At 42.3% G+C, this 11,169-nt stretch overlaps 1 protein-coding gene across 1 annotated transcript in view; it reads right to left on the bottom strand.

Annotated features, from left to right (window-relative positions):
* Positions 1–10,656, bottom strand: part of LOC144823815 (uncharacterized) — a 57,161-nt gene extending 46,505 nt beyond the window's left edge. Inside the window, exon 1 of the mRNA XM_078682670.1 lies at positions 10,562–10,656. Coding sequence (XP_078538796.1) covers positions 10,562–10,622 — 61 coding nt within the window. The 5' untranslated portion in view covers positions 10,623–10,656. The remainder of the gene's footprint in view (positions 1–10,561) is intronic.
* Between the last annotated feature and the right edge of the window lie 513 nt (positions 10,657–11,169).

Below are 11,169 nucleotides of genomic sequence, written 5' to 3' on the forward strand. Positions count from 1 at the left end.
GTGTTTTTGGTTCATTTGACAGATGTTACTCCTGACGAAGGGCACTCCGTTGCCCGAAATGCATTAGGATTGATGTATATTAACGTCTACATTCGAATGGATTTGTTTACCTTTGCAATGGTTCATTGAAGGTGCTTAAACCCATTAGGCTTGATGTGAATAAAACGTCAACCTTCAACTGACTTTATTGATAAGATTACTTCAGTTTACAATTTTCACCCACTAGTTGGGGCAGACAGCTGTGCACAGGGGGACATCTCCTAATAGGAGATGCAACTGGTTTGAAGACATCATTATGCCAGCCTTCTCCAACCATGTTCCAGTACAATTAAAATATACTTATGCCATAGTAGAGTATTTGTTATTAGCAATTGGAGTTTGCTGTATTTCTGCTTTCCCAATGTAAGCCAGTGTGTTAGAAAGAAGACAATTTGTAAAACACCTTTGGAATCACATGCTAGTATGAGTACTCATTTCCTTGATACCCATTTCTCACTCTACATATTTCACAATAAGAATTGGTCTATATTGATACACAATGCAAAACCATCGAACGGTGCAGCTCAGTTGTTGGCTAAGAGTACCTTGAGTTCTCGCAAAACCTACACAACCTATAAGTCCCTGCAACCAGAAAGTTCTAGTGGACCTCATGGTATATTGCTTTTGTAAATTGGCAATTTCTGACAAACTGTTAGAAATGAAAACGTTGCCACAAATGGCTGTTTTTTCCTACTCATTTTTAATATTTCTAGATTTTAACAGGTAGTTTCTAGAGGGATCTGCTCATATGACCCCTTCCAGAATCCATAATGTTGTCTACTTTTCAGTAATCTATAGCTTTCCTGGTTTACAATGGGTTTCACATCGGTTTCTACCACAAACTAGAAGACATTTGAAAGCACAAAAATTGAAAAATTGGACTTTCTTAAAAAATTCCAAAACTTTGGTAATAAATTGTTTTTACTATTCAGTTCCTGAAAGTTGGGAAGATATTGACTTTAGCACACCAAACCTTTCGTTGATGCCATTTTCAAGAAAAATCAGACATTATTTGCGGAGCACTATTTTCTATTTTTCCCCAAGAACTCAAAATATAGCTAGATTTGCCTTTTTACCTGTTCACTTCCAGGGGAATTCACAAACCGTGGCACCTATAGAATCTCAAGGATGTTTGAAAAAAAGGACATACATTTGTTGTGATTACATTATGTAGAAAAAAGTTATGGAGGCATAAGCACATAGTGCTCCAAATAGCCCAAAAAGGGCTCAGTAATGGGGTGAAAAAGCCTCAGGAGCTAAGGGGTTAGAAACAGAAAAATTTCATCTTGTTTGTAATGTGGGAATGTTTATGTTTGTATATCGTAATAGTCTGCTATAGCAGTCCATTCTCAATAATACTAGCTAAGTATATTGTTTTGAGTAGTAAAATGAAACACCTTAAAGAATAGTTTTATCTTACATTTAGAATTTTTTTTTATTTGGTTTGTGTTACTTTTATAAAGCATAACTGACTCAAAATGTATTTCTCTATTGATAAATGATCAGAAATGACATTTGGCCTTGGTTTATAAGCAGCAGTGATTGAATGCAATGTAATATACTTCCTTTGATTACTTTGCATATAAGAGAGTGTTGTATTTATGAATTCACATACATCCACCTATCGATTTTGATGTAAACCCATATCTAGAATCACTTGTAGTCATGGATTTGTGCCAAAATCAAGCACCTCACTGAGGCTACCATAGAAGTGTTTAGATGTCTGGAGGCGACAGGCGTGTGCAGTAGTTGTTTGGCTACTTATGGGGCTTACCTCTCTGGAGGGTGATGGCTCTTCGTGAAGACTTCTGTTGAAGGAGAACGGTGTGCATATTAGTAGGTTGACCACCGATGGAAGCCTGGGTGTCTGGAGGGAGTGGACTCCCTGGGAACACTTTTGAACAAGGTGAAGTGTGTACCGAGTAAGGGCTTAGCCACCTAATGGTCTTGGATTTCTGAAAGGAGTGGCGTTGAGTATGATGGTGTTGAATGGAGTGGTATACACTGGAGTGGCATCTACTGGAATACTGAAGAGTGGGGCGGTGTACTGTGTAGTGGTGTACAGTGGACTGGCATAGAGGTTTGTGTGTAAGGAGTAAGACCTCCTAACCTCAGTCTACTTCCACTCTCTACCCACAGCTCCACCGTGCTGTCTTCTGCCTCCAGACCCTGACCGTCTCCTTGGGAGGTTTGAGGCTGCTTGCCGCTCCTGCACCTGCTGTCCGCTCAAACTGGGACCAGACTGCCTGCAACCACCGTAACCTTTCTCAGCCATTTTTTCCCCTTATTTTTCCCTGTTGTGCCACAGTTATTGTGCCCATCTGTGTCTTGCTCTAATTCCACCACTGTTTTTATTTTCTCATGCCTGCCTGTTCCTTTCGCCGCTGCTGCCCCTGCAGCCTTTCCTCCTGGAATTCCCTCTGGAATTCCCCACCAGAATTCCCCCCTGGAATTCCCTCACTCCCGCCTCCCTACCTCTCCTCCCTCTTACCTCTCCTACTTAATGGTGGCTGCTGCGTGGGCACGCTAAAGGCAAGCCTGTCTGCGCCCGTCCGCGACCCGACTGCGGCCAGCACCAGGAACCCTGGACCTCCCACAACCCATTGCTAGAACACCACCGCCCTCCTCGCACTCAACCCTGGAAGACTTAGTGAATGCCAACATGCCGCGCCGAACACGACCCACAGCCAGTTCTCCTGCCTCTACTGCCGCCAGACCCTCACTGCTACCCCGGCCTCCAACACCGCCGACTCGCCAGCACCGGTGACACCCTAAAATGTATCCTCCTCAACATATGCTCCGTACACAAACACGCAATCGAAACCTACTCGACTCTCTCTCGCTCAACATCGCCTTCTTCACAGAGACCTGGATCAACGCATCCTCCGTCCCAGACCACAGCACTGCCATCCCAGAAGGATACAAGATCCAGAAGAAAGACCACCCAACCACCCACGAGGTGGCCTCGCCATTGCCTACAAGAGCCCCTCTACCTCACCACCTCCAGCAAAACCTTCTCATTCGCCAAACACCTGAACTTCCAGATCTATACCAACCCCAAATCCACACTCCGAGGAACCCTCATCTACAGACCCCCTGGCCCCCAAACACCCTTCGGCACCACCATCACCAACTTCATCGCACCCCACACCATCGCCTCAACAAACGACATACTCATTGGAGACCTGAACTTCCACCGCGACAACCCCAGTGACCCCAACTCCACTATCCTTTGTGACAACCTCACTATCATCGGACTTAAACAACTCATCAACACACCAACTCACAGAGCAGAACACACCCTCGACCCCATCTTCGCGGCCGGAAACAGCGTCCAATTCAGCCGCACAACGCAGCCGCCATGGACCGACCAAAACTGCATACACTTCGCCATCAACAAACCCAAGGCACCCAAACCAGCCCTATGACCACCACGAAAGAACTGAAGCAAGGTTACAGAAGAGCAACTTAACTCCACCCTCACCCAAGAAAGCCACATCTGGGCACTCGACGCAAATGACGTAGCCAGAGAACTCCACAACTGGATCTCCAACTGCGCAGACGAGCTCGCCCCGCTATGCAACTCCGACATACAACGCCCCAGGAAAGCTGCCTGGTTCACCACAGCTCTCCAAGAAGCCAGATGCACCTGCAGATGCCTGGAGAAGAACTGGTGAAGCACCAAGACAACCGAAAACCACACCACCTACAAGGATGCCATGATAGATTACCACAACCAGATCAGAGCCACCAAGATTAACTTCATCCAAAACAAAACCCTGGCCAACTCCACCAAATCCAAGGAACTTTTCAGTGTCATTCAAGAATTCACCAACCTACGCAGCAAAGCCACTGACATCACCCCATCCTAAGACCTCTGCGACAAGCTTGGAACCTATTTCCACCTCAAGATCAAAAACCTCTATGACAACTTCCTCGACAATCCTCCAGGCGCCACAGATGGCCCCTCCCCAGAAAAACCAGCCAGCCCACCATATCCAACTGGACACCAATCACGGCCGAAGACACCGATCCAGCCATGAAAAGCATCTACTAGGGGGCCCCCACCAACCCCCGCCCCTCTCACAACTACCACGGACCCGCAGCTGCCATCACACCTGAGCTACAATGCACCATCAACACCACCTTCAAAACAGCAGGCACCGTCCCAGATGACTGGAAGCATGCAGAATTCAGACCCCTGCTCAATAAGCCCACAGCTGACTCCACCAATCTCAAGAACTATTGGCCCATCTCGCTCCTCCCCTTCGCAGTCAAAGTTGCAGAGAAAACAGTCAAGAGGAAACTGACACGATTCATTGAAGAGAACGCCGTCCTCGACCCGTCCCAATCCGGATTCTGAAGCAACCACAGCATAGAGACGGCGCTACTTGCCACCACAGACAACATCCGCACCCTCCTGGACTAAGGCCACTCCGCAGCCCTAATCCTACTCGTCCTATCAGCGACTTTCGACACCGTCTCCCACGGCACACTAGTCGCCAGACTACACAACGCAGGGATGCAAGGAACAGCCCTGGACTGGATCCGATCATTCCTCAACGGAAGAAGCCAAAGGATCAGACTCCCACCCTTCCTCTCTGACCCCACGAAAATCAGCTGCGGAGTCCCACAGGGTTCATCCCTGAGCCCTACCCTCCCTCTCACAGCCATCGTCCGAAAACACGGCCTCAACATCGTATCCTACACCAACAACACCCAGCTCATCCTCTCCCTCACCAAAGACCCCACCACTGCCAAACTCAACTTCCAGAAAGGAATGCAAGACTTCGCATTGTGGATGACAACAGCTGCCTGAAGCTCAACGCCGAAAAGACAGAAGTCCTCGTCCTCGGTACCACCCTTTCTGCATGGGACAGCACCTCGTGGCTGACCACCCTCGAAAGCCCACGTACCCCCTCAGACCACGCCAAGAGCCTTGGCATCATACTCAACTCATCACTCACCATAAACCAACAGGTCAACGCTGTCACCTCCAGCTGCTTCAACACCCTCCGCATCCGGAGCAAGACCTTTAAGTGGATTCCCCCCGAGTCAAGGAAGACAGTCACCCACGTGCTCATCACCAGCAGACTGAACTATGGAAACGCACTCTATGCCGGCATCAACAAGTTCCTACTCCAGACAATACAGAACACCGCCACCAGACCCTTCCTCGGCATCCCCCAACATGAACACATCAGCCAACACCTACGAAGTCTCCACTGGCTCCCAGTGGAGAAAAGAGTCACTGTCAAAATCCTCACTCAGGCCTACAAATGCCTACACAACAACTGACCCAAATACCTCAATGACAAAACCAACTTCCAAGTACCCAAAAGAAACTTCTGATCTTCCAACCTCTCACCAGACAAGACCCTGTGCATCCACAGAGCCAGAGCAGGCAGAAGATCCTTCTCTCACACTGCAGCCAAGACCTGGAATAAGCTACATGCAGACATCAGACACGCCCCCTCCCTGAACACCTTCAGGAAGCCCCTCAAGACCTGGCTCTTCGGCTAAACAGATCTGCGGACACCCCCCTCAGTGCCTTGAGAACCTCTCAGTTTATCCACGCGCTTACAATTTACTGATTGATTGATTGATTGATGAGAATTTTAGCAGATTATGGTATGCAGAGTAATGGAAAACAGCAAATTGTGCTGCCTTGTTTCTCTTCAGATTTACAAATCTCTGCAGGGCCATGTATGGGGCCTTGTGTTGCTTCATAAATCTGACTTAATTATTGCATTGCCCATGTGACAACATGTGAGATGCAATAGTGCCGCAATTCAACTGTACAGCTAGGTCTTAGTTATATTTTGGGTCACTGTTTACCGCTGTAACTTTGCAGTATACAATGGTATATGACGATGACAAGCCTGTATATAATTGGGTAACGGCAGTTTTTAGAAAGGGAAAAGGCAACAATGTTGTTCAGTTTAAGGCCTTTGATATAGGTAAGTAATAGATTTTACACTACTCCCTACATCTAACCACCTTTATAGAGTGGTAATAGGTAGGGAAATGTATTTATTTTAAAGTAAGTGTATGGGGTACTGCACTAGTACCAAGTAAGCACTGTTTTTTTAGGAAACATTTCTTTTTGATTTTTTTTTAACTTGTGCTGCACTTGTATGGTATTTGTGAGTTATTATCGTGGTGCTCTGTACACTTTTTTATAGAATTAAATATGTTAAAAAGTTTAAATATACTTTGGCACACTATATTTTTGAAATATAGTGTATTACAGTGGTTTTCAATTTTCTAAAGATTATTATTATTTTTTTTAATTCAAGTATCGCAGTGTTTCATAAGTAGTACCGCCGTACTCTGTAACTTTTTTTTTTAAAGAGACGCTTATAATTATTTTTCTCTACCTAATACAACTTTATTAAAGTGGAAAGAGGTAGCATAAAAATATAAAACCAGTGTTATGGCCCTAAGCCATAACACTGGCAAAGAGGCCTTAAAACAATCTGGCTGCCTTTAACATTTGTAAAGGCTGTCATAACCCAATCAGATAATGACTTGTCATTGCCATGTACCAGAATGGTTTTGCGTAGTTTCGCAAAATTATATAAAAGTACTGTGGTTACAGATATTGATTAGATATTGGGTCTGATTTAGATCTTGGTGCACAGGTTACTCCATCACAATGGTGACGGATATCCCGTCAGCTGAAATAAAAATCCCATCATATCCTATGGAATTTATATTTTGGAGGACAGGATATACTTCACCGTTGTGACAGAGTACCAAATCAGCGGAGAACTAAAGCAGGCCCTAAATGCCTTGTAACTTAATAAAATACTTATTCTACTTAGCTGCAGTGCCCAAAACGGATATTCTGCGTACCATAATAAATAATCCTGCTTCATTTCATTTAAATCTGTTCAGCCATTTTCACGCACCATTGAATACAATAGTTAATGGAAAATGCACTAGTGGAACATGATATGACCCCCCTTTTCTCTTTGCACTCCCTTAACGATTCACCACAAAAATGACATCATCACAAAATATAGAAAATGGCATAGGTCTGGAAAGTTTTGTGGTGATTCATCAACCTGATGGAAAGCTAATTTGGGAGCAAAAATATGAGGAATTACTATCTCTGGGAATCCTAACCAAAACTCCAGAGTGGCAATCAGATTTAATGAGATTTCTTTCTTTTCATATGTATTTGTTATGTATTTGTTTATTGGTTGACACAATCATGTGACCATGAACGTGTCTTTTAATTGTCCATGTAGAAATTTTAAAACTTTATGTATGCAGTCTAGTTTATTTTTTGTTTGCCGTGCTACTTTTAGTAGTATTGTGCTACATATGAAGTCTATATTGAATGAAAGCTTATCATTGGTGTTGTTATAAAAATGTAGATTATTTTGTTTATTCCTAGTAGCCAATTATTATGGCCTCCATCTATCTAGTAGTATGTGTAGCTCACTGCTATGTCACTTTTCAATTGTGTTGCACAGGGGTGCAGAAGGACGATGATTTTTGTTTGGCTTGTTGTGCAAAATTTTAGATCGTGAGCCAGAGAGCATGCAAATAGAACTTATGGAGATTAAGACGTATTCAATGTGTTATGCATTTGTTTATTGGTTGCCATTAGCATATTACCATAAATGGGCCTTTCAGTTGTTCATGTGGAAACACTGGAACTTTACATATGTAATCAAGTTTATGTTTTGAGGTTCCTTGCTATTTTTAGTAGTACTGTGGTACTACATTGCTGCCCTTTTAACTACATAACTACTTCATAACAGCACTAGCAATGGCAAAAAGGATCATCTGCATAGTCTATTGTACATTGCAGTGAAATTTAATTACAATCTGTTCAGCCGTTATGTAAAATGCATTAGGGTCAAAACATGTTTTGGGACTCCCCCTTTCCATTTTTTCTTTGCACCCCTTGAACAGGCACTGCTAAACTTTCCATCATTCGCCAATGAAGAAGGAAGAATGAGTCTGTAAAGTTTTGTGGACAATTGTCAAATTTTTTAAGAGTAAAAAATCCAAGGAATTTCTATCTCTGGAATGCTAACTAAAACTATGGAGTGGCAAAGAAAAGGTCAACTGTATCGCATTTGTTAACTATACGCCCCGGGAAACCCACCCCGGGGCTGTATTGACTATGGGGAGGTAAGGCGCATGCCTCCCTCCCCCTGCAAATGTTTCCAGGTAGTTAAAGATAATTTAATTCCAATTTTGTTTTACTTTTTAATGTTAATTAGATTTATAAATGTCAAATATTTTAAGTTTATTTAGGCATTTTTCAGATCCTTGGGTTTATTGGATTATTGAGTGGGTAGAGTATTTCATTCTTTTAAATGCTTTAATTGTTATTTCTTTGTATAATGTGGTAATACATTTTGAAATAATGCATTAAAGTTTATATTTTATGGGGTTTATTGTCGGTGAGTGTTTTATTGTCGGTGGGTTTATTGTCGGTGAGTATATTATTTGATTAATGTGTTCATTATGTTTATTTTTATTTTTTAATTTCATATTTGGAATTGGTAATGCGTTTATAACAGATAATTATTATTTCATAGCATGTTTCAAATCAGTTAATTTTACTGAGTTGTATGGTATGTTGTGGGTTTAATTGTGTTTTTTAAATTGATTTTGATATTAAATAAATATTCTAATTGTTTCATTGTGAAAGGAAATATATTGTAATGTAAATAATTGGTATATAAATCATGATAGAAATGTTTTAGTGTTTGTGAGTTTTAGGGGTGATTTTCAGGTGCACTCTTAATTTTAATGTAAGTTGAATTATTTGTATTACATATTTTGTTAATTTGTATTATTTTTAAAAAGTAGATTTACTTTTTTAAAACATATTATCTAATTGTTTTCTTTATTACATGTTGTATCTTCTTTTCTCAATATTTGTTGTATCAGTTAAAATAGTAAATATGACCCTCCTGTGTGTGTGTGTTTACTTTCACAACTTTTGTTAAAATAATAAGTACTACTCACAAGTCCCTCTGTCACACACATCTCCAATGTATTCTTTATCTCTAGTATTTATTAGAGTGGAATTAGAGTAAGAAATTTCACCCCCAAAGTATGCACTTTCCCTAATGTATAGACTGGATTATTTTAGCAAATATGACAATTATATATATGTACATTTTAACATCTTTTAGATTGGATTTAAAAACGACACAATATTTTTTTCCTCAATATTGAAGTACTTTTCCTGATGATTGGAACGTTATGATTTTAGTAGGGTATTAGAATATTATTTTGTAATATTTTTTAATTGGTATTTGGTTTTTAGTTCCATTTTTATATATATGTTTAATTTATTAATATAAAATGTTTATATTGGTCCCCGCCACATAGTGCTGTGAAATGTAAGGGGGTACCATGAGTACCTCCCAAGTGCACCCTCACCTCCCCCAACACAAGGGGGGCCCGCAATGGGCCCCTAAACCCAATCTCCGCCAGCCACCGCCATGGAAAGGCTGTCTCCAGACTTCATTTTTATTTAGCAGAGGGTTCCTACTAGGCACCGCCGCTATTTTATCGGTGAAGACCACTCTGCCAGACAATCCTGAGGATTGCTTGTGGTGGTTCCGCGGCAGACGGTCTTTGCGACCGCCACGGTCATTGTGAGATTCCCCCGCCATCCTTATTTGGTGGGGGAAACTCGCGGTCGGCCTATGGAAGGGATGCCACCGCAAAACACAAGACAAGATCAACTTAGAATTTGAAAATAAAATAACATCAAATATCTCATGTCCTGCAACTTTAATGCACAATGAGCTGTTGGTCATAAATCACAGCAGGGTGCTGGGAGTTATGACCTTGGACTACCTACAGTGTAGCCTGGGATTAACATACATATGTCAGGATTTAGGCATAGCATATTCGATACACATATGAACCCCACTTTTTTGCACTTGAGAACACAATGAACATAAGAATGACAGGGTTCCTGAAGTGTTTCAAAAGAGGAGCTTAATGATCTCATTGTAGTGGTACTGAGGAGAGGTTGGAATAATACCCAGAAGTCTCTGTGTTCTAGAATGGATTGGCCCTAAAATCACTGAGTTCTTTCACTGCAAATGTGGGTATGTATAATGACCCTGATGTTTCTACATTTCACAGACTGGTGGAACTGCTGTTGGAGGTGGATATAATATTGTCACAAATGCTGATCTAAACATGAATTGGACGTATTATCCTGGGGCTCCTGCTCCACAGCAGGGTGGGGATAAATGATGATCTGGGGAATACTGCATTGCAGTATAGGGTGGATAAAATGGTCTCCTCCTGTCAGCACGGTAGCATGGTCTGGATACAATGGTTCTTGTTTCCCTGCACTGCAGCAAGACATGGACACAGTCCACAGTCCTGTTGCTCACTCAGTGTTGGACTGGTGTGTGGCATCTCTGCTAACTCTATCACTAAGCATCTCCAAAGCAGTTTCTTTGACTCTCAAATGGTCATTTCCCAAAGTGGTTGAAAAACAGACATTGAATTGTCCGATACTCACCACCAGAATAAGTCCGTCCAAAGAATGCGAGCATCAACGCAAGTCCCAGGAGTGCCTTCATGTCTTCCACAGATTGACTTTAGTTTTACACCTGTGAACAGCAAGATCATACCCTCAATTATTGACCAGTAGTGTCAGTACAGGAACACCCTGACTCCCACCGGATGCTTCCCTTATTTATAATAATGCAGTCAATAAAGATGCTAAAGCTAAGCGGACTGGCTATTATTCATGGACATTTCAAGTGCTCATTTTGATAGTTCTACTACTGAATATCAACACCAACAATATCGAGATACAAGAATATCCAGGACAGAATAGCGAGAGACAAAATATTGAGTAGTAAGGGCATGACGGAAAGCACAGATTTACTATTCTTAACTCCAGCTGTATGTACTTTGTTGATATAGGTACAGCGTAGGGTCATATATGTGAAGTTAGGTATAGGAAATCAACACTTACTAGGGGCCTCATTACGAATCTGGTGGCCGTAAGACACCCAGACTCATAGTGGTGGTAGTTCGCCTGCTTCATTACAATAAAAGTCAGTGCAGCAGAGGACCACCGGCTGCCCCAGGAAACTGTCATTCTCTGGCGCTGGGTGAGCT

Source organism: Lissotriton helveticus, chromosome 3_1, assembly GCF_964261635.1.
Source record: "Lissotriton helveticus chromosome 3_1, aLisHel1.1, whole genome shotgun sequence".
NCBI lineage: Eukaryota > Metazoa > Chordata > Amphibia > Caudata > Salamandridae > Lissotriton > Lissotriton helveticus.